Source organism: Sarcophilus harrisii, chromosome X (genome assembly GCF_902635505.1).
Source record: "Sarcophilus harrisii chromosome X, mSarHar1.11, whole genome shotgun sequence".
In the NCBI taxonomy this organism is placed as follows: Eukaryota; Metazoa; Chordata; class Mammalia; order Dasyuromorphia; family Dasyuridae; genus Sarcophilus; species Sarcophilus harrisii.
The window spans coordinates 26,601,041-26,628,765 of NC_045432.1; the positions used below are offsets into that span (position 1 = coordinate 26,601,041).

Consider the following 27,725-nt stretch of genomic DNA (forward strand, 5'->3'; position numbering starts at 1 on the left):
TAGTGATACTCAAAAAGAGATGATCATCAAGGAATCATTTTTTTTTAAACACAGAAAAGAGCAAAACACAGTTCAAAAAGGGACACAGACAAACAGGGCAATGTTGGAACCACCAGTCTTTTTAAAACCTAAGCTGTATGCAGTACAGTAGATTCACAGTTTCATATGGATTCCTTTTTTTCTGCTCTTCGTATAAAGAAACGTTCACATTGGCTGACATTTGTCAAGTTCATTAAAAAAAAGAGAAAGAAAAAAATAAAAGCTGGGGCTGAGATTCACTTTGGGATTTTAGCAATGTATTCTCTAGTCTACTCAAATTCCTCTAAAACAAAAGAACTTACAGATCCCATAGAATTTAGTATAACAACTATTTTAAAATCTATATGGATGGTAATGGCTAACATTTATGTAGTATTTTACAGTTCACAAAGCTCTTTCGTTACATAAAATTAATACTATTTCTATAGTGCTTTAAGGTTAAACCTCCCAACAAGCTTGTAAGATTGTTCTTATTATTCCCATTTGATAGAAAGTGACTTATCTGTGCCAGGTCTCCCTGACTCAAGTTCGTGTGGCGCCTGATTCATTACTTGATGATCCCATTCTCAATTACAGCCCCCATCATCAATTTTCACCATTTGGCAATTATTTTTAAGCTGAATATAGTTTTTTTCAAATTGCAACTTTTTGAAATAAAAGATTATATGTAATATAATATATGAGTTTCCTTCAAATAGGCCAATGACAAGAAAATTTATTCAATTTACTCATCCCACTCCCTGCCTTTCCTCCCTAAAGTATGCCCATCCCAAATACTTGCCTGAAAAACTCACTCACCAGTGCAAACATAAGCATACAGCAAATGGAGTGTAGGAAGAACTATAGGTCATGCCTTGGCTTTACAGCTAAAATTCAAATCCAGGGCTCCCAAAATACATTGTCTATTGTGTGGGAGCAGGAGAAAAAGCGGGTGAGGAGTGGAATTTGTTGAGAAGAAAAGAAATGAAAATGAAGAGGATTAAAATTAACGTAATGCAATATGTGGAAACCTGGAATTTGTCAACCTGAAGACCTAGAAAATAGAATAGAGACATAATTTTGTTGTTTCCTCTCCAATAGTACTGACCCTTAGTGTTATCTCTCTCTGACTCAGTACCTGCTTTCTGCAATACTTTTTTGGTGGACTTTATATATTTAAAAACAATTCCACACTACCAACCAGAACTTTCTCATCAACTAGCTAATTTTTACACCCTCTTTACAGTTTAAAAACAGGCCCACATAACATACTGAAAGCATTAAAAACAAAAGAGTACCAAGTTGTAGATAATTTTTCCAAGAATTACATTGATTACAATCTAGGAAGAATCAAGCAACGTTTAACACGGCTAAGTTTCTTTAAGTTAAAAAAAATTTTTAAAGCACTACAATTCCCTACAATTACAACCTCAAGCTTGTGCCTAGCCACCTGTATTCAAGAGTTAAGCAAACTTAACTGCGTCCAACAGACAATTCCTAGGCAAGGTCAGTCCTCTCGCATAGAGTCACCCCCTTGTCCTATTTACTCCAGAAATAAATCACAACCCAAACGGCCCAATGGTTAAAAAAAAAAAAGGTTAAAAAGGACCCAACAAGATGCCTGCTTCTGTTACCACCTCAAAAAAACAGTTAGTAGATCTAACTGCTTTCCTCCAGATTATGTACTGCCTGGACTGCTCAAGCTTTTCTTCCTTCAGAGATGAGAAAAACTCCCAGACATAAAACAAGAGTAATATTCTCTAGTTTATTTCCAGCTAACAAGCCAAAGAGGAAGCTAAATATTATCACCATCAACAACTCCTCACATTAATTTTTTTATGTGACTGGTACAAAACCAGAAAAAGTAGAAGTCAGTCATCTCTTTATTAAACCTAGAACAGATCGTGACACATAAGAAATTACATCTTCACTAAGGCAATTTAAAGCCATAGACATACAAACACAGCTCATACTCTCTTGTAAAGTTAAGGAACAGAACTGCTCCTGGTGTCTCTACTGAAGCATATTTGGAATGTGTATCTCACGGAGAACCTAGCATACAGGTGCTTAACAAACATTTGTTCAATTGCCATCCATTTACCAAGCAGTTATTCTAAAGCCAAGCGGGGAAAACTTTACCCATGGAATCAGTTGCCATTATGTTTAAAACAAAGAGAAGAAGGCCCTTAAAAAATTTAACAGCGAAGTGAAACAACCCTCATACAATTTGTATTCAATAAAACAAAAACTAAAGCCAACCACTGTCTATGGCTAATGGTTTTCAAGTTTCAGAAGTTAGAATTGCCCACCCAAAACTACAGTGCTTTGACTAAAGTTCCACACATAATCGTTTTGGAACACAAAAGAAATGGAACTGTGTTTCCATAAGCCCAAATTCTCAAAATCTGTGTGCTAATTTGCTATGTATTCCTATGTAAGAGAAACAAAACTTCAATGTATATATACTTTTCTAGAAACTGAAAGCTTAAGTGGGCAAAGCATGCAAACATTCCATGCCAAAGGCTCATCAAACAAACAAAAACACAACAAATTTGCCTCAAGTACAAAACAGGGACCTAAAAGCCAGCTGGGGTGAAACATGGTACCCCAGCTTTGTTCCTCCTCTTTTCAACACTTGAATAACTCAAAATAATCTTTCTGTGAAAACAATCAAAAAAATTAAGTTTTAAATTCAGGCCTGAAGCAGCAAAGCAATTATAATCAACAAGTACACCTCTTCAAATGTGTGTATACTAAAATCATTTCAATTCAAAAGCTAAGAAAAATATTTGAGACCAAGTAAATTAGATTCATTAAAACAATCTGTATCCATTATAAAAAGCATAATTTTTGAAAGCCTATTTTTAGGCTAGATCCCATGTACAAGAGTATTCATATAAAAATGCTGAACAAATGAAGCCGATGAGGTTAAAAAAGTCAAGAATATAAATGGAAAAAATGAAAAAGTTATAGATTTAAGAGTAAATGAAACAATCTTTTCTTCTCCCAAAGTGAACGTGCTTCAAACACTCTAATGCAAGTCTCTAACTATATATGCCTTGAAGAAAACACGTACATCACGATAACACAATAAATCTAACTAAATCTAACATGTAAATTAGCAATTCTGAAAAGTTACAGGCTGTGTGCACAAACACCAAAATCTATTGTCACTTTAGAATGAAATGTCCAGGTATTAAAATACATAGATGATTACTACAAATATTGGTTTTTTTGTTTTGTTTTGTTTTATTTTAAAAAGAACCACCAAAAAAATTTCCTCATGGGATTCTACCAATATTAAAAAGTTTGAGGATTTTTCTCCTCCAATTATAATAATCATATATCAAGTCACTAAAGCAATCTGGTACAAGAGTGACACTACCAATTATTGCACAGTAAAATACTCTGGCAGAATCACACAATCTCAAGAGGTAGAAGGGACCTCCGAGGCTGGCTGGTATCAGAAGAATGAAATCTACAAAATAATAGACAAGTAGTTATCCAGCAGAGCTAAAAGATTTCTAATGAGGAGGCAGCCCAATCCACTTTTAGATAGCTCTAATTGTTCAAAAGTTTTTCATCACAAAAGCTGCTTCTCTCCAGCTTAAGTCTTCTTTAGTCAGCTAAGAACACGAAATCAATTCATGCCCTAAAAGTGGTTATTTTGAATTAATTTCTCAAAGTACTACAATTGACAGACAAGCAGAGCAGTATTGGAACTAACAAGCTGAGTCTTCAAAGAGACAAGCCAGCGCATTGTAGTGGAGATTCACAGTTTCATATGCAATCTTCTGTTCTGGGCTTCTGTGTATAGAGAAATGGTCATGTTTGTTCATGTTCATCAAATTAATAATAAAAGAGAAAAAAATTTTATTTAAAAAATCCTTTCAAAGATAATGCAATTCAATAAGATAGACTTGAAGCAAAGGGGCAGGAAAGAAGAACAGACCAAGCTGGTGGGCCACAATTTAAGAAAGACAGGCTCCCCATTCTAGGGGTAAAGCAGAGAATAGTTTCTAAGACCCTATTATAGGCTCTGCCAGCATCACCAGATAGAAAAAGGAACTAACAAAACAGATCATGTTTTCTCCAGTCTTTCTAAACCCTCAGGCACAGCCAGTAGCAAATGTCCATTTCTGAAGACACTAGAACTCAGTCTTCTGCACAAGCTTCAGTGAAACTAGGTGATAACAAAGTCCTTCTCAAAAGTGCTTCCTTGAAATGGGTCCATACAAGACCTGTTTCACGGTCTATCTGCCAAGGTTACAACAAATCTTATTATATAAGGAATTTAGCAACCATGACCCTGTGGTAAGGGAGACGTGGACACCTGTGCACAAAGGCGTGCAGATACATTTGGAATGGGAGAGACTCTCATACTTGGATAAATACAATAAAAGGAAGAAGCAAAGGCAATAGCATTAGAAGATCAACCAAAATCTACTTTAAAACTACTTCAGAGAAATAAATTCTTAGACATGACAACTCTATTTGAGGTAATGTAATTTATAGATTCAAACTCAGACATACCTGATAAAGTTCTTCTAGATTGTATTTAATTGAAGTACTATTTTGAATGGCTTCTACCGCATCTTTCAGTTTCTGCCATGTTTCATCCGTATAGTTCTCTGGCAGTTTGGGTTTTTCTAGAAGATAATAAAAAACCGATATCAGAATTATTTTGTAGGAGACAGTGTCACAAGTTTCCAAAAAGCACATCAAGCAGCTTACATTTTAAAAAAAGGGTTTGCAATCAAATTAACTATTCATCCAGTTGTTCTCAAATATAACGGAGATTTAGTAAACCAACTGGGCAAAAATGTTATGTTTAGGGGCCAGTTAATCATGCCAAGTAAACACCAACTATACTGTTATACCTACTTAAACATTAAAGTAACCATTCTCTTTAAGCTTAATATATATAAGCAAGCAAAAAACTTTTAAAAACCACCTCAAATCAAGACCTTTTAGGTATTGTCTACAAACCTTGCATATAGTACAGAAGTATTAGAACCAACTCTCTTCTGTTTCTCCCCGATTTCCAGACACCCAGCAAATCTTTTCCTCCTATAGAGTTCCAATAATCCTTAAAGTGAGATTCAAGGTATGGATGAGCCAGCTCCAAAATCAGAATGAGAATCCTAATTTCGTTCCATCACATACACAGCCTTAACAACAAGAGTCTCTATATGGACATTTATCAGTAGCAAGGAAGGACCTTAACCCAATTCAATCTATATTTTCAAAGAAAAAAGATTTTTTTCAAAACAAGTCTTCATGTATACCTTTTTAAAAAAAAGCCGCAACAAAAACAACCTATTTCTTAAACAAATGTGCAAACACCAAAAGATCATAGGACTCCCAAGATCATTCTGTGCATACTTCAGACTTTTTTTTTTTTCAAGCAAATGCACTCAAACCTATCCCTCTATTCTGCCCCCCCCCCCCAACTCTCCAGGTCATTCTCCTTACTAAAGGCAAAAATGAAAAGTTTTGGGGAAGGGAAAGAAATTTAAAAAAAATACAAATATAGGTTTGAGAATAAGAAAACTATCTTGTCATGAAATAGTGAATTCCTCATTTCTACATTAACTATATGAACGTCAGGAAAGTCTAATCTCCCTAATAATAATTAGCACAAGAAATTTAGGAATTTTTCCATTAAACTTAACTTCCAGAATGAGTCTTTTGATAAGTCAGAAGAGGGCCCTCCCAGATAGATCGGGTAATGCCCTCACTTTATAGATGGATTAACGGATAAAGAGAAATGAAAAGGTTACGTATTCATGCAATTTCTGTAAAAGCATGTTATGTTATATAGAAAAATTTTAAAGAACCCATTAAGTTTTAATATTAAAAATGTTTCTTAGTTTAAACACATGCAAGTGAGGAAATTTATCCAAATGATTTCATTTTTTGAACAATACATTTGCACTTCCAGTGCAAACGTCTTAGAGTACTCTACAAACAGGTATGGATCAGTACCATAAACCACATTTTACAGATAGCAAAATGGATATCATGACCTGACTTGTGTTCTGACTTGTGAAGCAGTCACTACTGCTGCATATAGAAAGAATTTTATGCATCTAAAATCAAGTCTACAGAAAAGAGTAAGAAAAAGGTATGGTCTCTCAAAATACGGTTTGGAAAGGCAAAGTTTCAAAAATAAGCAGATGCTGAGAACCAGTGACCAACACAGAATCTGGTATTGCCATATAGCTAAGGAAAGTACAAGCGATTGAGCTAAGACTGTAATGTGCCAGGATAAGGGGGTTGGATGAGGTGAACTAGAAGGTTACTTCCAGTTTTAACATCGTATGACATGTTGGGAGATGTTCTCATTTAATAAATTCCTTACATAAAAAATAAGTATATTATTTAAGGGTTGGAACATTGAGCCTAATCTACAGCCACAATCATACATTATAAATAATTACAGTTCATTTAGGTGTGAAAACCTCAGTTTGCTACCTGCATTTCTAGGAGCAAAAGTGACTGGGACAAGATACTGGATCTATTCAAACAGAAATACTCAGCAGTGTTTTTTATGTACCTTCTATGTGAAGTATAAAATGTGATGCACTCTGCAGTTCTATAAGGAGGGAAGATAATAATGCAGCATGTCTGGTTCAGAGCCCTCCAATACTATGAAGCTGTGCTCATGTTAGAGATAGTCTGGGAAAAAGCAACCAAAATAACTAAGAGGATTGCCTTAAGAGGGGTGACTAATTGAGTTGTATATGGTTGGCACGCTATAAAATGATGAAGAGGTACAAAACATCTCGGGTGTTCACCCTTGAAAATAAGTACCATTAGCAGAGGGCAGTTGACCGAGATTCATATATGTTTAGCAAAAACCACTGATACATGACAAAGAAAAGGAGGAAATGGGCTTAATAAAAAAAGCACATCTCCTAAAAATCTTAATATTAGGGACAGAAGGAAAGAAACTAGAGAAAGTCCATTTCTTAAGACACCTAACACTTGCAACATCACAAATTTCAAAGTTAGGAAAGATATTTGGGATGGAATTAAAAACTGGAAAATCTCCGTTCTCTATTCTTTCAAATTCAAGAATACAATACGTAAAACACACAGTCCTTCTTTCTCCCGAACAAACGTAATTATCTTCAAGAAAATTGAGTCTTTAGCTTAGAACTAAGCTAATCTTGTAAATCCGAGACTACATCATTACACACAGATTTGTATCAATTTATAAAAGGATTTAATTCTAAGTTCAAAATATCTGATCTCCTGGGAGCACTAAACTGTGGATTCTCTATAACACATGTCCGTCGTGCTCAAGAAACTAAACAATTTTTTAAAGAGTAAAAGCCTGCAACCTGTCCACTACAGAAGAGAAAGAAAACTGCCACGATTGTATTTCCATTTCGGAAATAAAACAGAGTTACCAACTCCGTACTATAACAGAGCAACCTTTTTTTTTTTTTTTTTTAAGTTTGTTTTCTTCGATTGTTTAAAAAAAAAAAAAAAAAAAAAAGGTTAACAACTGAAGATACCGTAAAATATAATACACAATAGTAAACCACTTCGGGATTAAGTATAAAAAAAAAATTAGCAGTAATTGTGAAAGAAAAATATTAACTATTTTATAAAAATGCACAGCGTATCTTTCAGCACAAGGAGACATAAGACAATATAAACAATATCTCACCCACCCACCTAAAAAGAGAACTTTGTGAGTCTGTCCCCAAGGGCAAACTATAGCTGCTCACAAAGTGTTAAAACTAACTCTCCCGTTGGTTTTTAATCCCAATATATAAATTCCCACAAATACTACAGATTTTTGCCGGTGTTACCTTTAAAGTTCTTGATCACCAATTTCTTCGCTGATCCTGGTTTGCTGTTGGTGAAGCTAGAGATGGAACTGGGGGCTTTGGTTAGCCCATTTGCATGGTGCCCTGTAGCCACAGAGGAGATTAATAAGCTTTTGTTTTTAAGTTGCTGCTGAGATACACCAAGACCAGGTGAAGACGAAGACGCCGATTCCTCGGCCATCTTCACATCAAGTCCTAAAAAATCCAAGGAGTCTTCAAAACGCAGTTTCTTCTGGAGGTGGTGATGGTTCGGGGCAGCAATTGAAATCCCAGGGCAGGAGGCGGTAGAAGAGGCAGAAGAGGATGTAGAGGAGTTCTTGGGAGGGGGCGGGGGAGAGGAGGAGCAGGAAGAGGGGATGGGATCAAAGTCTTCTTTCTCGTTGCTGCCACTGGTGTTTAACTTTCTCTTCTTGGAACAGGAGGAGGAGGTGGTCGAAGTAGGGCTAGTGCTGTTATGACCATCAGTGGCAGATCTGACCTCCTGGGAAGGAGGAGCAGCAGCAGCAGCTGAGGGGTTGGGGGATGAGAAACCTGTTGGAAACATGAAAATGCTGGGGTCAATAGGCTGGGAAACATGAAGCCCTTCGGGTGGGCGAGAAAGAAAAGGTGGAAAAGCAACCCATCCAGGACCGGGGTGAGGGGGGGAAGGAGAAGTAAGGATGCAGGAGAGGGAGGGGAGAGGGGGAGAACGAACCAGTCAGTGAATGAGGGAGGGAGGGGGAGAAGGAGAGGGAGGAGGGAGGACCAGGACTCTCTGCTGGTCCCCCCTCCTGCTTTTCTCTCTCTCCCTCTCCCCCTCCCCGCCTGGCTCCAGGAGCGGCGGGGGGAGGCTTGGCGAGCGCCCGCTCCACCTCCTTTTCTCTCTCCGGGAGGGGAAACGCTGGGCTCCGGGAGGGGGGGAGGGAGAGCGAGAGGGAGAAGGAGGGGGGGGGGAAGCTCAAGAGAGAAAACTGGGGCTTGTTATTGTCAATAGTACGAAAGACAAAAATGGCGGCACTTCCGGCCCCGTGGCCTGCCGGGAGGGGGGGGAGCAGCCACTCCCGCCCAAGCTGGCGGGAGGGGGAGTGGGGGAGGGGGAGGGGAGCGGAGCTGAGGAGAAGCAGCGCCGGCCGCCGAACCTCTGACTCACTCCCCGTAGCCCTCCACACCGCCCGCCGTTCAGACTTCTCTGGGTCTCCCCGCGGGGAGGCTGGCGCCGTAACCCCTTACCGGCAGCGACAGGGCAAACACTTTTCATAGCGCCCGATCCTCGGAACCCGGGAGGTCCGCAGGGTGAGCGTGCGAGAAGGGGGCGGAGTGGGATAGGAGGAGGAGAAATAGGGCGCGGACTTAACGTGGAGGCGGGACAACCGGGCCGGGAGACGCCTCCTAATTGGCTCAGTCCAAACCCTGTGGGCCGAACTACGTCTACGCCACGGGGAGGGGCGGAGACAACGGCGGCATCGAGGCATTAGAGGGCGGGGAGTAGAAGTGGACCTAGTTTGGAAGGAGGACCAGAAAGTCTACAAACTTTGCGAGTGGGAAAAAGTTGAAAGCAAGTCGCTCAATGATGCATCGAAATGCAGTAGTTATGAATGGGCGCTTAAGTAGAGCTTGGGATGGTGGAAAGGAAGATAGGGCGAACGAAGGAGGGAAACGGAGATAAAGGGAGTTGGCTTAGGAAAGAGAATATGTTTTTCTTCCCGAGTTCTTAAACTTAAAACTAACAACACCTGGCATCCTGTCCTGCACAAAACCCAACTTGAATGTTTTACACAGAACGTTGCCTTGTTTTTTTGAACAAGGGTTAGTAAGAGGCTATGCAAGGAATACAGACGGATACATCTGTAGGATACATCTCCCAGATCTGAGAATGGGCCCTCCGGATGGGAACCCAACGACTTAATCTCATAGCAGTCACATAAGGAGGGACACATAGAAAAGATAGGTCTGGGACTTGTACTCGTGTCAATAAAGAAAGGAAAAAGGCATGTATTAAGCACTGGAGCTACAAACAAACTAATCACAGTTTCACTGAAATAATGAAAGATAAGAATGCCTCTGTATGGATTCCCTCCAAAGTCACTCACTCAGCAACCAACAGAACACCACACTGCAGATACAGAGCAACAGAGCTACCCAAGAAATAATCTAAGACAGATATCATGAGTAAATAAATGTTTGTTGAATTGAATAGTTTGTTGACACTACCTAAACCCCTGGAATTGTAACCAGGCTAGAAACCCAGAAGATAAATTCTTAAGTCCCTGCCGGTTCTCACTAACTCTCATTCAGTTTAGAATTCACCCTAGGAAAGCCATTGGAAAAACACAAAATGAAGGCATTTTTTTTTTAATGGAGGGAAGGGAAGATAGCTTAGGTGACCTTCTTAGGTCCTCTCAACTCAAAATGGATGATTTCAACCATGTGCATGACCTTGGTCATCACTTAACCTCCCTAGGTCTCATTTCCTCATCTGTAAAATGTGAGGGTTGGACTATTTGAGTTCCTAGGTGAATTGACAAAGCTTGTCAAGCTCTGAAACTATGGTCCCATGATCTTACCCACTTTAGGAAGATGCCATTTTAGAAAAGTGTGGATTCATCCCTAAAGCGCGAGGGGTTGGCTTAGAGCAGGGTTTAAACTTTTTCTACTGGGGATCCCTTTTGCCGGAGAAATTTTTCCATGACCCCATGATGGACCAGAGTCCTGGGGTCTATCTCACCCAGATATATAGGCATATGAAATAAGTATACAAATCAAATATTTTCTAATACTAAATCCTAATTTTGTGACCCCCATATTCAGTTAGGAGACTCTACATGTGGTTGGGACTCACAGTTTTAAGAAACAGAGGATTGGATGTCCTCTGAAATCTCTTCCTGCTCTAAATCCTTGGAACTTGTGACTTTGCACAAGCCCTTATTAGGGCTTCAGTTTCCTCTTCTATACAATGAAGAGCTTTCACTAACTAGCCTCAGAGGACATTTCCAGCACTAGATCTAGAATCCTAAAAATTGCAGTGACAATATTTTCTAGTCAAATATCCTACAATCCAAAAATTACAAGTTAATTACAATGGCTTGCATGAAAACACTTAAATGTTTGTGGATTTACTGACCTAAGAAATCATCTTTAGTGAAATAGTGGGAAGCATTCTCAACAATCCCTGAAAGTTGCTTGTTTAAGTAATCACATAACTGGAATTTTCACAAGTGAAAAAATATTACATAAAAATAACATTTTGTCTACTTGTTGATTACTTTGTGACAGAAAGCCTATACTGAGTTAATGAAGCAGCCCCAGAATACCATGGACAAGAATCCCACAGGATAAGAAAGTACAGATATCTGGCATCCTGAACTGTTGGATCAATAAGCATTTATTAATTGTCTGCTCTCTATACACCACTTATTGTTCTAACTCTGTCTGGAAAACATTCCTTGAGGTGCCTTTTTGATAAATTACTTTACATAACAACGCCTCATGCTCCCCAAATCTTCTGTCATCTAACTACATAAAATACTATCAGATTCATTTGTTAGCCTAGTTCTTTTTAAATTATTGTACTTTCTCAATTCCTGGGTGCTTTGCAATAAGAATAACAAGGCTTTTATTTTCTTAGAACCTTGCAAAAATATAGTATATAAGATACTTTATAATATTCATGTACTTCAATAAGCAGCCTGGCCCACATTAATATTTTGATTCAGAATGATTAATCCAAGTTAAATTTAGAAGTACAATGCCTAGGACCTAACAGGTGTAAAAGGCAATTTTTATTTTAGGAAAAGGGCGCAAATCAAACTCTTAAGACTCTTAAACTCTTAAATCTCAAATCATCCATTTTCCATAATACAAAGAATGATCTTAAAATCTCATTATGAATGAAGATTACAACAATAATTAAATAGCTTTTCTTTTACCATGAAAAAGTAGCCTAGCAACTGAAATCAAAACAAATTCTTTCCTTTTCAGACAAAACTGGCAGTTTGTTCATAGAACTCTTGAGAAAAGCCTAACAGAAAAGTTTACAGCTGTCGAATTCTGAAAATTTATCCATAATTTGTCACTTGCATGTTGCATTATCACTAATCAGATATTTAAATGAAAAAAGCATTGTTTTGTAACAAAACTGGTACCAAGATCAAAGAAAAAATGTATAAAAATAATGCAATTTTTGAAATGTTAGTACAACCATACTACACAAAAGAATATGAATACAACTCCATAATTTTATATATACACTCCAATGAGACACTCAGTACCCAAAGTATTTATTGCTATATTAGCAATGGATTTTTATATGTAAGCCCCGTTCTTTTAAAACATTTTTGCTCATAGAATCCCCTACTACAACCTATGAAAGAAAAAACCCTAAGCCAATGTCAGGTAATATCTTAAATGGGGTTATTTGGGAAGAAGAATCAGGCTTTAGGAATTATATCATATGATATGTTCTGGTACAGTACTCTGTTCATTACTGGACAGTCTTACTGAGCTAAATCTAAACACAAGGTTATGCCACTTTTGTTAAAAATGCTTTTGAGGGGCAACGGATAGAGCACCAGCCCTGAAGTCAAGAGGATCTGAATTCAAATCTGGCCTCAGACACTAGATACCTCCTAGCTGGGTGACCCTGGGCAAGTCACTTAAGCCCAATTGCCTCAGCAAAAAAAAAAAAAAATGCTTTTGAAACTCATTGTTCTGAATTTACACAAAATTAAAGTCGAACTATGGAAATATTAAGAACCACAATTAAGTGTTAGAGTATTTCAATTACATGGTAAAAATACCTTTGATTTAACATAAACACAGGTTCTGTACTAGACTTGTTTAAAAAGTACAAAAAATGGACCATTTAAGATTAAATAAGGTCCTACTAAATATATGAAACTTAAGAATTAAAAAAGGAATTATACCAAAAGATATTGCTGAAAGAATAGGACTTGGGCTTACCAAGAGCAAAAAGCATGGTTTAACAAGAAGTAAGAAAGGAAACTATTCACAATTTTGCCCAAGCTTTCCACTCTCTCAAATTCTTTTTCCTATTGAGTTTTCCTATACTAATGGAGCCTTCAGTGTTCTCCTTCATCTGCAAACACTTCTATTCTGTACCACTCATAGCATCAGAAGCTATAGAGTTGGGAGGGCCCACTAAAAAACATCTAGTATCTCATTTCACAGAGGAGGTAACTAAGAGCTGGAGAAGGTGCTTATTGTCAAACAGTCCAAGTCTTTTAACACAAAATTTAGTTCCTTTTCCATTAAACCACTCAATTTAAACCCTAAATTCTATGAACTAATGTCAATAAATCTGTAATTTTGCTGATTTAAATATTTTCACCAATCACAAAGTTCAACCTTTGGCACAACCTATGTGCCTTCCCCAAGAGACTCTCATCCAACTCCTTAACTCATGGAACAAATCATCTACTTGTTCATAATGACTGAATTGTTTCAGGAGTGGAGGTTCCTGCTCCAACATGGGCTAAGAAATTCCTTGAAGTTGGGCACTGTGCCTTGTACCTTGTCTAATACCTAACACAGTGTGGGGATTGAGCTGCTTTGAGCTTTCTGTCAAAGCCTAAGAGGCTGACCTGGTAATCTTGGATTACCGGTAATGCTTGGAAAAAGCTGTGGCTCTTTTTAATATTACACATATATTCAGTGCCACACAATAAGGGAGAATAAGGAAGGTAGTGGGGGTACAGAGCTAATGGCACAGAACCTGGATTCCAATCCCACCTCAGATGTTGACTACCTGTGTGACTTTGGACAAGTCTCTTACTTCCTGGGTCTCAGTTTCCTCATCTGGAAAATGAAATGGTTAGGTTAGGTGACTTCTGAGGTTCCTTCCAGTTTTAGATCTAGGACCAAATGAGTGACTCTTAAAATTCTCTAGGCATCAGTTCTCTCCTCTAAAAAATGAGGGGGGGGGGGTTATATAAATGTAAATATTTTGTATGTATTTAAATATTTGATTTTATATATGTATATATACATAAATATATATTTATGTATTTTATATTTATTTATATATTTCCTTTAGCTCTTTTTGTTGTGGTAAAAAACTGGAAATTAGGGGGGTGTCCATCACTTGGGGGATAACTGAACAAGCTGTGGTATATGAATGTGATGGAATATTAGTGTACTGTAAATAATAATGAAACTGGTTTCAGAGAAACCTGGGAAGACTTGCATGTACTGGCACAAAGTGAACAGAACCAAGAGAACAGTGTGCAAAGATTAATAGCAATATTGTAAAGATAATAAATCATGAAAGACTTAAGACTCTGATTAATTACAATGACCAACCATGATTGCAGAGAAGGACTGATGATGAAACAGGTCACTTACCTCCCAACAGACATGATGTACTCAGGGTGCAGATTGAAACCTAATATATTTGTGGCTTAGATGATATGGGCATTTGTTCTGCTTGAAAATGCATATTTGTTTACAAGTACTAGCTTTTCTACTTACCCCTGCCCCACCCCTCCCAATTGGGGGAGGAAGGAGGCAGAGAAAATAAATGCCTGTTCATTGAAAAATATGTAAAGTTAAATAAAAACTACATAAATGATTTCAAAATAGAAATGGGAGAACTGGACTTGGTGACTATAGAATTCCCTTCCAGCTATATATCTGGGATTCCATTAGAAGGAATCTGTTATCATTATCCAAGATAAATTTGCAACTGACAAAGAAAGTAATTGCAAAGGAAGGAAGGAAGGAAGGAAGGAAGGAAGGAAGGAAGGAAGGAAGGGAAGGAAGGAAGGAAGGAAGGAAAAGAAAGGAAGAAAAGAAGGAAGGAAAAAAGGAAGAAAATAGGAAAAGTCAAGAAAGAAAGGAAGGAAGGAAGAGTAAGAAAGTGAAAAAAGGAAGAAAAAAGAAAGAAAAGAGAAGGTAAGAAAGAAAAAGAGGTGCAAGAGAGAAAGGGGAAAAAATAGGAAAAAAAGAAAGAAGAAAGGAAGGAAGAGAAAATATAAGAAGGAAAGGAAAGAAGGGATAGAAAGAAAGAAAAGTAAACAGAAAAAGGAAGGAAGGAAGCTAAAAGGGAAGGCAGAAAAGAAGGGAGATAGAAAAGAAAGAAAGGAAAGGAAGAAAGAGAATATAAGAAAGAAAGAGAAAGCAAAGAAGAAAGAAAGACAGAAAAAGGAAGGAAAAAAGGAACAAAATAGGAAAAGTAAAGAAAGAAAGAAGTAAAGAAAGGAAGAGAGAGAGAAAGCAAAAAAGAAAGGAAGAAAAAAGAAATAAAAAGAAGGAAGAAGGAAAGAGAAAAAGGAAGAAAGATAAAGACAGAAAGGAAGAGAGAAAGACAAAGAAAGAAAGAAGGAAATAAAGGTGAAAAATAGAAGGCAGTAGAAATGAAGGAAGAAAAAAGAAGAAGAAAGGAAGAAGGGAAGAAACGAAGGAAGAAAATAGAGAAAGTAAGAAAGAAAAAAGGAAAGAAGAAAGAAAAAAGAAAAAGAAATAAAAAGGAAGGAAGGAAGAAAAGAGAGGAAATAAGTTTTGCTTTTCTTCCTTGCTTCTTTTTTTATCTTTCTTCTTCCTTTCTTTCTCTTTTTTCTTCCTTCCTTCCTTCCTTCTTTCCCTTTTCTCTGAATAAAAAAGAAAAAGGGAAAGAGACTGAGAAAACAAAAGAAAAGAAGGAAGATAAAAGAAGGAAGAGAAAGAAAGAAAAAAGAAAAAAGAGAAAGGAAAAGAAGAAAAGAAGAAAGGAAAAAAAAAAAAGAAAGGAAGGAAGAGAAAGAGAGAGAAAGAAAGGACAAAAGAAAGAAAGAAGGAAGCAAGGAAAAATGAAAGGAAGGAAGAAAAGGAGAAAAAAATAATGAAAGAAATGAAAAAGAGAAAGAAAAAGAAAGTAAAGAGAGAAAAAAGAAGGAAAAAGAAAAGAAGGAAGAAAAGAAAATAAGAATGTAACAAAATAGAAAGACAGAAAGAAAGAAGAAAGGAAGAAAGGAAAGACAAAGAAGGAAGCTAGAAGGGAAGAAAGAAAGGGAGGGAGAGAAAAAGAAAGAGGGAAGGAAGGAAGAGAATGTAAGAAAGAAAAAGAAAAAGGAAGGAAAGAAAAAAGAGAGAAAGAAAAAAGAAAGAAGGAAAGAAAGGCAGAGAGAGAAAGAGAAAGGAAAGAAAGGAAGGAAGAAAAGAGGAAAAGTAAAGACAGAAGAAACAAAGGAAGAGAGAAAGAAAAAAGAAAAGAAATAGAAAAAAGAAAGGAAGAAGGAAAGAGATAGAAAGGAAGAGAAAAAGACAAAGAAAGGAAGGCAAAAAGAAGGAAGAAAGAAAGAAAAAGAAGGAAGGCAAAAAGAAGGAAGAAGGAAGAAAGAGAAAAAAAGAGGTAAAATAGGAAGGATGGAAGAAACAGCAAAAGGAAGAAAGAGAAAAGAGAAAAAGAAAGGAAGAAAGAAAAGAAAGAAAGAAAAAGAAAGGAAGGGAGAGGGAAAGTAAGCAAGAATGAAAGAAAAAAGTTAAGAAGGAAGAGGAAAAGAAAGGAAGGAGGAAAAAAGAGAGAATGAAAGACAAAAAAGGAAGGAAGGGAGAAAAAGGAAGTAAGGAAGAAAGAAAATGAAAGAAAGAAGAAAGGAAGAAAAGAATGAAAGTAATGAACCCAGAAAAAAAGAAATAAAGGAAGAAAGAAAGAAGGTAGAAGGAAGGAAAGAAGGAAGAAAGAGAAAAGAAAGGAAGGAAGAACAAGAAAGAGAAAAAGAAAGGAAGGAAGAAAACAAAGAAAGAAAAAGAGGAAAGGAAGGAAGAATAATGAAAGAAAGCAAGAAAGAAAAAAGGAAGGAAGGAAGAAAAAGAGAATGAAAAGAAGTAAGGAAAAGAGAGAAAGAAAGAGAAAAAGGAAGGAAGAAAAAAGAAAAAGAAAGAAAAAGGAATAATGAAAGAAAAAGAAAAAATCAAGGAAGAAAAGAATGAATGTGTGTAACAAAAAGAAAAAGGAAGAAAGGAAGGAAGAAAAAGAAAAATGAAAGTAAAAAAGACAAAGAAAACAAAGGAAGAATGAAAGAAAGAAGAAAGTAGGAAAGAAAGTGAGAAAGAGAAGAAAAAGTAGAAAGGAGGGAAGAAAAAAGAATGAGAGAAAAAGAAAAAAGAAGTGAAGGAAGAAAAAAGAATAAGAGAAAGAAAGAATAAAAAGAAGTGAATGAAGAAAAAAGAGAAGGAAGAGAAAATGTAAGGAATAAAGAAAGAAGAAAAGGAAGAAAAGAGTATAAGAAAGGAAGACAGAAAGAAGAAAAGGAAAGAGAAAGAAGGAAAAAGAAAGGAAGAAAGAAAGTAGAAAGGAAGTAGGAAAAGAAAAAATGAGAGAAAAAAGAAAAAGAAAGGAAGGAAGAAAGAATAAAGAGAAGGACTGAGAAAGAAAGGAAGGAAGAAGGAAAGAATGGAAACAAAATAAAGAAGTAAGGAAGAAAAAAGAGAAAGAAAGAAGAGAGAGAAGAAGGAAGAAGGAAGGAAAAAAAGAAATGGAAAGGAAAAAGGACCAAATGTGCTTCCCTTGTATGGGAGGAACATTTCCAAGACAGCTGGCTATTGTTAACATTTGAACTTGTTCTTATTCTCATAGAGTCCCATGCAGGCAAACTTATCTGTATATGGATTGGAATGTTCTTTTATTTTGGACACTTGCTTGATTTCAGGCCTCTGTAAATGGCTTGCAAGAAAGACTCCTTTTCATATGCTGCATAGTATCCTTTTCCTAGAAGCTCAGAATCAGTGGGGATATTGTTGGAAGTTCCTGTGATAAGATGGAAAGAACCCTGGGTTTGAAATGAATCCTCTTACCTAGATAACCATGGGCAAGTCACTGATCCTGCTTTGTCTTTAAGAGGGTGATACCTCACATAGCCACCCAAAAGGCTAAAAAAAGATTATGTCTATAAAGGGCTTTGTAAACCTTAAATGGTATATAATACAAGTTATATATAATACAAGAATGAAAGGAAAGAAGAGAGAAATAAGTTACAAAGATCCCTTATTTCAATAATGTGGGGGGGGGGGGCTTAAAATAACAATCTACACAATGACTACAGTGATATAAATGAAAATAACATTATAAGATAACTAAATTTGGATTAACTTCAGTGATTTTAGTTTCAGAAAGACAGAGAAGAAAGCACACATCCCTCCTCTTGGTAGAGATGTGGGGGGCCTGTGGGTACACAACGTTACATATGCTGACAGACTCCCTTACTCAGTCAGTGAGCTTTGCTTAATTGTTGTTCTTTGCCTTAGGGAAGGTTCCAAAGAAGAAGGGGGATTATATTGATTTTAAAAAAAAATAACCAATTTTCTCTTTTGTTTTCTTTTTTCACAACATAACTAATATAGAAATGTTAACTTGTATCAGATTGCTTGTTGTTTGTGAAGAGAGAAGGGAAGGAAGAGGGAGTGGTAGGGTGAAAAATTTGGAACTCAAAATCTTATAAAAAAAAGAATGTTGAGAATTGTCTTTACATGTAATTGGAAAAAAAAATACTATTTACAAAAAAAGCCCCATAATGCATCAATGTTTTAAAATGGGATAGGAGAAGAATCAATGCAAACCAGGTTTTTTATTTATGAATTGCTCAGAAGAACTAGGCTTGGTTGGGCAGGAAAAGGAAAGGCTAGGGGGAAGGAGTGGGGAGCAAGCTACACTAGTTTTCTTCAGATATTTAAAGGGCTGAAAGAGAAAATAAGAATTTCCCTTCTGGGCCCCAGAAGCTAGAACTAGGAGTCATGGAGAATATTTTAAAAATTCTTTAAAAAAACAAAAAAAGAGAGAGAGAGACTAACCTGTAAGTAGCCTTCGTGATTGTCTATCTTGTCCAGCCTTCTAATTTTCCTGATAAGAAAAAACTGAATGATTTGACTAAGATCATACATTAACCTATTTTGTAAATCTATGTGATGTTTAGACCATTCCTTTACAGGTTGGGCTAATAGGAGTTTCCCTCCAACTCTGAAATTCTGGAATTCTACAAATTAACCAAGGGCAGCTAACAATCAACATATTCTGGTCCTCCTGACTTTTACAAACTTACTACAGTTAAAACAATTAAAATGCCTAGCCCTGGACACCATCCCATTAGAGTCAGCAGCAGCTTAAGCCAAGGCTGGTATTTACTAGACTGTCCACTTAAATAGCCTTTTGTGGTGGCAACTGGGTTTTAGAAATATTAATTAAACTTCATACCAGTCAAAAGAGCGGGGGCCCTTATTAATCCTGTTTTAAGCAACATAATTATGATAGTTGATCCTTCTCCAGACTTCAATTTATGATGCTATTTTCAGCCTCACAACAAACAGGTTGCTAGTGCAGGACACTTGCTATTTTAGAGATCATAAAATGGAGGCCCCCTGAGGGGAAATTTCTTGTTCACCCTCACAGACTTTTGATTCTCAGTTAAGCACACCATTTTTACTACAATAAGTTGCCTCTTACCTCAATCAGTACATGTGAATCTGTATGGATAGAAAGATATATTTAGGTAGAGAGAAGAGAAAATGGTGGGGGGGCAGGAGGTGGGAAGGCAGAAAGGGAGATAGGCAGAGAGGGAAAAGACTAGAGAGGGGCCCCCAAACAACACAAAAATCCATAAAAGCTTAGGCAGAAATGGAGAGAAAATTATAGATAAAGGCAGAAAGCTAAAGATGGAAAGCTGGAAAGTTAGAGTTGGACATAAATGGAGGCCAAAAAAGACAAAAAACAAAGAAAAAACAAACACAAACCAAAAAAACCAGTAATAAACAGTATGATACAGAGATACAAAGACAAAGAAAATGGGGCGAAATGGTTGTTCTCACCAGAGCCCATCTTCCTTGAATTGCTTTTCAGATGAGGATGATCTTGGATGTTTATTTTGCCTGCTCAGGTTGAGGTGAAGCTCCAGAATGAATGCTCTATGGCCATCTGACTATAGGCTCTCCCAGGCTGCTGATAATCTGAGTCAAAGAGTTGGATCTTTTTTCACCTTCCAGGATATTAGAAACCTTGTTATCCACTCAGTTGACTTTTTCTCTTTAAAAAAAAATGGGAGGAGGGGCTTCTGTGAAGTGGATATATTTTTTTAAAACATTGCAAACAAAGTAATACTTTTTATCATGATTCTTTGATAGACTACTTTTTGGCCTAGTGTAAGGATACAAAGAAGGGCAGGGAGTGCAAAGACGAGCTCATCGTTACATCATAATAGGAATTTGGGTGTATAAGGAAAAGCAGAAAGTAACCTGGACAAGACAGCCAGGATACTCGGACTTCTTTGATCCTGTTCATATAGGGGATAGAGTTCATTAATCAAAGCAAAGAATTCCTGAGCCAGACAGTTTCTCAAACAAGAGATTTGGGAAACATGCCACTAAATTCAGGCAAATCAACACACAGTTTTTATTTTATGCTGTCTAAGTGAACTCAAATCCACCCTCAACTTCTTTTCTCAAAGATGTGCTATCTATCCACCTTGGCACCAGGCCCACTGAGAGCAGCTGTGATTCTGATGGAGTCCTGGAGAGTAGAAAGCAGACTGTTTTCCCCAGGGCCTTTGGTATTAGGGAGATATGTAAACACTTCATTATATTTCCAATCACAGCAGGGGTTACCATGCTCCTTTTTACTTCCTGTTCACTGTTGAGTGACTTCCTATTTTGCAGTTTCCCCTTAATAAAATATCTTAACAACTGGAATAAGTGATTGGATTTGAAAGGGACTCAGGAGTTCCTGAACTTCCCATATCTCCCCAATGACATCTTAAATTTGGCTACTTGACCATTAGGGGCTCACTTTTTTAGGTTATGAATTACTATCCCATTGGATGATAAACTATGTAAGATAACAGATCTCAGATCTCAAGCCAGAAAGCCCTAGAAACAAGCTTCAGAGATAGAATTTGAACCAGTACTTCAGGCTTCAAAGTCAGTGTACTCTCCACTCTAGTGGGCCTCTTTTAGAAGGCATATACATAATCCCCAGGAGAAGTTAATATATGGAGACTCTAACAATTTAATATGAAAGGCTGCTTAGCAGCTTTTCTCAAAGCGACTTTCCCAACTTGAGACCTAAAGAGGATCCTATGGGGAAAATGTGATATGGAGAGTATTTTAGAGATTTTTTAAAAAATCTATTCTACTTTCCTCAAACTATGTAACTATCCCCAATAATAATAATAATAAACCCTTTTCTAACCGAATAAACAACTCCAAATCAGAGAAAAGAGTACCTTGGATCCAGAACTGCAGCTCCTCTCTGTGCCAGCCTCCAGAATTCTCTTAAGTCTGCCCTATTGTTACAACTGGAACTCAATGACATATCAGGTATTCCACCTGGACATTCTGACAAGCAGCATCGTTTTATTCAATATTAAACTGACTGTACAAACATATGCTATCCAATACTCACTAGGCCCTCACTGCCACAAGTCTATATTCTTCTGAATTCTCCATCATTCTTCATCTCATTCAAGTTCCAAATGTTTTCTCAAGCCTCCCATATCACCTTCTGTACCCTATCAGCTGAGGGTCTCACAGGAATTTTCACTGAAAATAAATTCAGATCATTCTCTTAGAGCAGGGGTGGCTGAAATTATATGTATAATCAACCGCAGGTAATGATGAGCTGAAATTAGGTACAATACCCCACTGCGGCTTGAACTCTATAAGTTGATAGTATTATATGGCCCGCCAATGATGTCATAAATATCAAAATGGCCCTTGGCAGAAAAAAAGGCTCCCTACCCCTAACTTAGAGCTACCTCTTTCTCCCTTCTCCAAATCTCTGATCCCACTGACGCCACCCCTATGCCTATACATCAGGCCACTCTCCAATGGAGAAGACGTTGAGGACTCAAGTACTCCATTAACTGTGCTAAGGAGAGGCTTGAGGCAGGTAGATGCACCAGTCTGCTATTGCAGTAGTCCAAATATGAGAGAACGAAGGCCATCATCAGTAGGGTGGCAGTGCCAGAGGAGAAAAGGAGGCATATGTGATAGATGTGACAAAAAGAGAAATGACTGGCTTTGGCAATAAATTGGATCTGAGGGAGAACAAGGAGAGAGACAGAGACAGAGACAGAGACAGAGAAAATCAAGGAGCATTAGTTCCAATTTTTTAGATACATTTTAAAAATTCATTTTAAACTTAAATACAAAATGAGAAAAGAAAAGAAAAAGAACTCCATGTACACATTAGAAAATTCAATAGAATCCAACAGAATTCAAGAGAGAGGATTCAATATAAAACATCCATTTCAAGAAAACCTATGTAATAAATAGGACATATTATTTTCAGTTACCCAGCTTTTCTATACTTCTTTGTTGGTTTTCTTTTGCTCCCTACTGTGTACTTTTTACTTTAATTTTTTCACTTCTGTTCCCCTTCCACCAGGAAGGTGATAATTAAATGCAGATATACATAAATATCTATATACATATACTCTCATACACATATATGTAAGACCATATTATGCTTAATTTCACTTGTCATCTCTTTCTCTGAAGGTGGATAGCATCTTCGTTCATAAGTCTGTCTTTCCATTTTTTCCTAAGTTGACTACTCATCATTTCTAAGATCACAATAGTCCTACCCAATTTTATCTTATATGAGAGATTGTCTATGAATGTTTTTTTAAATTTTTATGATTTTCTGCATTCGTTCTATTCTTGGCTATATTGGTTTTGTGTATATCAGAAAATTTTAATTTAAAATAATAGAAATTATCCACTTTACACTTCAACAATGCTCTCACCTTATACTATAGTTTAAGGCAGTGGTTCTCAAAGTATGGTCTAGAGAATCCTGGGGATCTCTGAAACCCTTTTAGAGGGTCTACAAATTCAAAAATAGTTTTTATTTCCAATATGGTACATGTCTATAAATATAATCCAGATCAACAGAAATGCTTTGGAGAGATCCTCAATCATTTTTAATAGGATAAAGATACTGAAAACAAAAGTTTGAGAACCACTCGATTAAGGTCTGATAGTGCTAAATCTGCTGCCTTTACATCTTCCCGGTTTCTTTAAAATTCCTGATTCTTTGTTCTTCCAAATGAACTTCATTATTATTTTTCTAACTCAGTAAGATAATTTGTTTAGTGATATAATTGGGATGGCATTGAACAAATAGATTCAATTCGATTGTCACTTTTTTCTCTTTACATTGGCTTTACCTACCCATGAACACAAAATATTACTTCGATTATTTAGATCTGATTTTATTTGTATAAAAAATTTTTTATGTTTATGTTCATATAGTTCCCAAGTCTGTTTTGGCAGGTATTTTAATGTTACAAATTCAATTGAATAATTCAACAAACACCTACCATATGCCAAAAGTGAGACAGGCTCTGCCTTCAAGGAGCTTATGTTCTACTGGAAGCTGTTTTTGTTGTTGCTTGTCCTCCATTCTCAAGGAGGGCCGTGACCTCAGGGAAGTGATGCTATGATATGCCAGTGAATTAGATTTAAGTGAGGGTTTAAGCTATACAAGGTCACCAGTCTCACTTTCTCCTCCTCTGGGTCCGAGGATGCTCATCCTTGAATAGAAAATAAGATACTTGAGGAAATTTTTGATCTTTGCAACTTTAGTGGCTAGTACAGTGGAAATGGTGCTGAATGTATATGGATGCTGAACTACAGTGGATGGTGTTGGGCCAAAAATTCCATCTGAAAAGAGAAAGAATAGTAACAAATTAAAAAAAACACACACACACACACAGAGAAAGATTAGGAGGGACACGAGAAAAGTACAGACTGTTTCTCTGATTATTTTGTTAAAGTTTGTATAAGTGTATCTATGTGTATAACATAATATTATAATAATTATATATAAAGTGCACACAATTTGTACTTAATGGCTTGTTATCCTGTCTTTTAATATATTGTCATTTGATTATTTGAACATTTGCTTTTTTTGATGGTTACAAAATTTAGAATTGAGAAAATACTTTAAAAAAACAACAACCCTCAATCATTAAACAAGGAGGAGGTGGGAGTTGCCTTTTTCTCTTGGGAATTCTCTTACTTCACTTCAATTAATCAACAAACATTTATATTTTTTTCTTTTAAATGGTATTTTATTTTCCAATTACATGTAAAGAAAAATGTTAACATTAATTTTTTGACCATAAACAGTATTTTATTTTTTCCAATTACAATTTTCAACATTCATTTTTTATAAGATTTTTGAGTTCCAACTTTTTCTCTCTCCCTCTCTCCTCTTTTCTCTTCTAAAGATGACAAGCTATCTGATTAACATTCATTTTAAATAAAATTTTGAGTTCCTAGTTTTCTATCTCCTCTTCCTCTTCCCTAAAACAGGGCAGTTCCTCTCAGGTTTGATCTCTACCCTGAAACTCACTAATTGCCCAGAGGTGATTTAAATGTTTTAGTGTGAATTTGTATTCACTAGTCACAAGCACTGTTTTTGTAGTGGTATTAGTGCTGGAGGTGCAGCAAGTGGTGCTTGTGGTTGCTTCATTTACATAAAAAAATAGGCCCATTTATATAGCACTGAGTGACTTGCCCAAGGTCATGGAGATAGTAAGTATCAGGGCTTCTTGACTCCAGGGTGTCAACTGAGCCTCTAAAATCCCTCTCTTAACTCTAGGCCTGGGATTTGAAAACTTTTTTATGACTTGGTTCCCTTGGGCATTCTGGTAAAAATGTCTGGATCCTGTCTAAGAATAATATTTTTAAAAACAAAAAAATATAATATGTAGGCTTACAAAGGAAACCAATTATACTGAACTACAGACATAAAAAAAAAAAAAAGCAAAACCAAAACAAATTCAGACTTCTAGTAAAGAACCTGTGCTCTAAGAGGTCAGGACTTCTTAAACTTTTGCCACTTGCACTTTTCACCTTAGAATTTTTTACTCAACCCAGGAGTATATAGATACACAAAATTGATAAAAAACCAAATGTTTGCTGATAATACATCATGATTTCAAGATCCCCACATTCAGTTGGAGACTCCACATGGAATCCCAAACCACAGTTTAAGAAGCTGGGATCTAGGTTCCTGTCCATGATTATACTTCTGGGATTTAACAGTCTTGATTTCAAGGTAAAACTGTCAGATTTTAGAGAGTATTTTAAGTGATATAAAATGCTTTACATAAATTGTCTAATTTGATTTTCACAAGAATCTTTTGAGGTAGGCATTACTTTTATCATTTTATAGATGGGAAAACAGAGTCTGAGAAAAGTACCATGGCTTCCCTGGGGTGAAGCTCATAAGACTCTGAGGTAAAGTTTAAACCTGTATCCCTAACTCCAAGTCTAGTACTCCAGGCCCCATAGCCATTCTGCCTCCTAAAATGTATCTTCACCCAAGCTCTGTCAAACCATGTGCCCCCCAAACATGACAGCTCTCAAGAAACCTTGGATGTGTTTGTTAAGGCTACTGCTTTACTCCATTAAATGAAATGCTTGTTTTATAATCAGCATTTGACTTTTACAACCCACTGACTCTTGTAGTCTATTTAGCTTTAAATCAATCATGTAACTATGAGCCTATGGTCTCTTGAGGAAATCATTGACATTGTGTCCCATTTCCACCTATCATGATGTCTTCATCAAAGATGCCCTTGGCCTGTGTGTAGATTATGCTGATGACAATGTTCTACAAATGAGAAAGAGGGTTCCTGGGTGAAGAGCTCCTAAGAAAGGCTGAATACTGTCAAGGCTTGCATACAGGAGAGCTTTAGGTTCAGATGTCTCAGATTCTTCCAGTGTGCCCAAACTGCTCCTTGACATGGTTTCCATTAGACTACTGGTCTAGTGATGCCATGTGGTGGTACATCATGTACTACCGCCATCTCTAAAACTATTAAAAGGAGCCAGGAACTGCCTTGTGGGGGCCACAGGCAGCAGGCAGCTCAATGATAACAGTGACCTAGAGAAGAGAACTGGTGGGAAAAAATGTCACCTACGTAATGTATGCTTAGAAAAGGAGATCATATCAATTCTGATGGACTTGGCTCTTTTTAATAGTGAGGTAATTCAGGCCAGTTCCCATCTGTATCCAAAGAGAAGACTGTGGGACTGAGTATGGATCACAACACAGTATTTTTACTTTTTTTGTTGTTTGCTTGCATTTTGTCTTTCTTATTTTTTCCCTTTTTGATCTGATTTTTCTTCTACAGCATTATAATTGTGGAAATATGTCTAGAAGAATTATACATGTTTAACATATATTGAATTACTTGCTGTCTAGGGGAGGGGCTTCCCCTTCTAGGGGAAGAAGGGAGGAAAAAAATTTGGAACACAAAGCATTGCAAAGGTGAATGTTGAAAATTATGCATATGTTTTTGAAAACAAAAAGCTTTAATTAAAAAAAGAAAAGGGGATCATAGAACAAGAGGGAAGAATAACCAATGAAAAGTCCTAATTGATGCCAGCAAAATAATAAAAGACATTTAGGAAGACACCCAGCATACTGATTCAAAATAATCATAATCGTCTACAGAAGGCTTATGGGAGGATATAGGCAAAAATTAAATAAGATGAGGAATTGAGCATGGACAGAAATTTGTTCCATTGGGAGGTCAGACGGTCAGGAGAGGAGGGGGTCACAGATTAGTTGGACTAGAGAGGAACACAATCTTGTGATCTCCTTTTGTGTGTGTCATTTTTTCCCTTCAAAAATTTATTAATACTTTTTGTTTTCCCATCGTTTTCATTTCCAAAGATAACTCCTCTTTCCCTGGCCAGCAAACCCTTTTTAAAATAATAAAAGATTAAATAATAAAGATTAAAAAAAACTTTTCTTTCCTTCCAAGCGTTTGCTCTTAGATCAAGGGGAGTTCATCATGCATATCAATATTCTTCCAAACATTCTGAACTCCCAGTTCTTCAGCAAACTAATTTCTAGTAATATGTACTCCTCCTTCTCAGCTACACACACACCCCAATGGTCATAGCCTTGATCTAGTCATGACTCATAAATGTTCTACTTCTGTGTTCATGAACTCTGAAATACCTTTACTTGATCTTAATCTTTTGTCATGTCATCTTTCTTGCAGTTTGGACCAGACCATACTTTACCACCCACCCTGCTCCAGTTCAACAAACCCCAGAGGCTCTCTATCAATTCTAGAATCAAAGAGAAAATTTTCCTTTTGGCATTAAAAGCCCTTCATAAGCTCTTTCTTACCTTTGCGGTCTTATACTTTACTCTCCCCCATATACTCTTCAATCCAGTCAATCTGGCCTCTAGTCACCCTCAAACAAGATGTCATCCCCAGACTCGGGGGCTTTGTGCTGGATGATCAACATTTTGCTCCCTAGCTTCTCGGACTTCTGGTTTCAGATCAAATTCAATCTTCTACCAGAAACTTTTCTTGGGCTGTCTGAATGCCAGTGCCTTTCCTTCATTATTTATGTCCAGTTTGTCCAGAGGCATGCAGTTATTTGCAAGTTGTCTCCTTCTTTAGACTGTGCCCTCCTGCTGCCGCGAACTAACATTTCTGGGTGTCCTCGGAGTTTAGCACAGTGCTTGGCACATAGTAGGTGTTTAATAAATGTTTGACTGAGAAAAAAGAATAAAGACAGTTCAGCAAGAACAATATGATAACTGACCATTATGGTTGTGTATGCCAGTTTTCAATTCTACCGGGAAGGTTGGGAGCTGCATTTTCTTTATTTTTCTCAGGGGTCAAATTTAGTCTTCACTACTCTGTGGCCTTTTAATCCCTATTCCAAGATTCCAAAGCACACTTGCAAATGAGTGGGAAATAACAAATGCTTGTAAATATTAACAACTAAAAAGAATTATTTTTCTCTGAAGAAGAAACTTTTTATTCAGGCTACAAGAGCTTAGGAAAAAGGTGAGGAAAGGACAAAGTTCAAGCAATGAGGGAATTCCCACAACAAAACATGGTCCAAATTCAGATAAATAAC

The 27,725-nt window shown here is 36.9% G+C and overlaps 1 protein-coding gene across 3 annotated transcripts in view; it reads right to left on the bottom strand.

Annotated features, from left to right (window-relative positions):
- The window catches only part of CUL4B (cullin 4B), a 62,504-nt gene extending 35,163 nt beyond the window's left edge, over positions 1-27,341 (bottom strand). The window contains exons 1-5 of one of the 3 annotated variants that reach the window (XM_031944900.1): positions 26,980-27,341; positions 23,144-23,486; positions 19,635-19,848; positions 7,845-8,393; positions 4,552-4,667 (exon numbers count right to left, since the gene is read on the bottom strand). In XM_031944900.1, coding sequence (XP_031800760.1) covers positions 4,552-4,667; positions 7,845-8,393; positions 19,635-19,644 — 675 coding nt within the window. In that variant the 5' untranslated portion in view covers positions 19,645-19,848; positions 23,144-23,486; positions 26,980-27,341. Of the gene's footprint in view, positions 1-4,551; positions 4,668-7,844; positions 8,394-9,071; positions 9,167-19,634; positions 19,849-21,043; positions 21,789-23,143; positions 23,487-26,979 lie in introns of those variants that run through there. The other 2 variants (XM_012553232.2, XM_003774762.3) reach the window with 2 other exon arrangements.
- Positions 27,342-27,725: the final 384 nt, after the last annotated feature.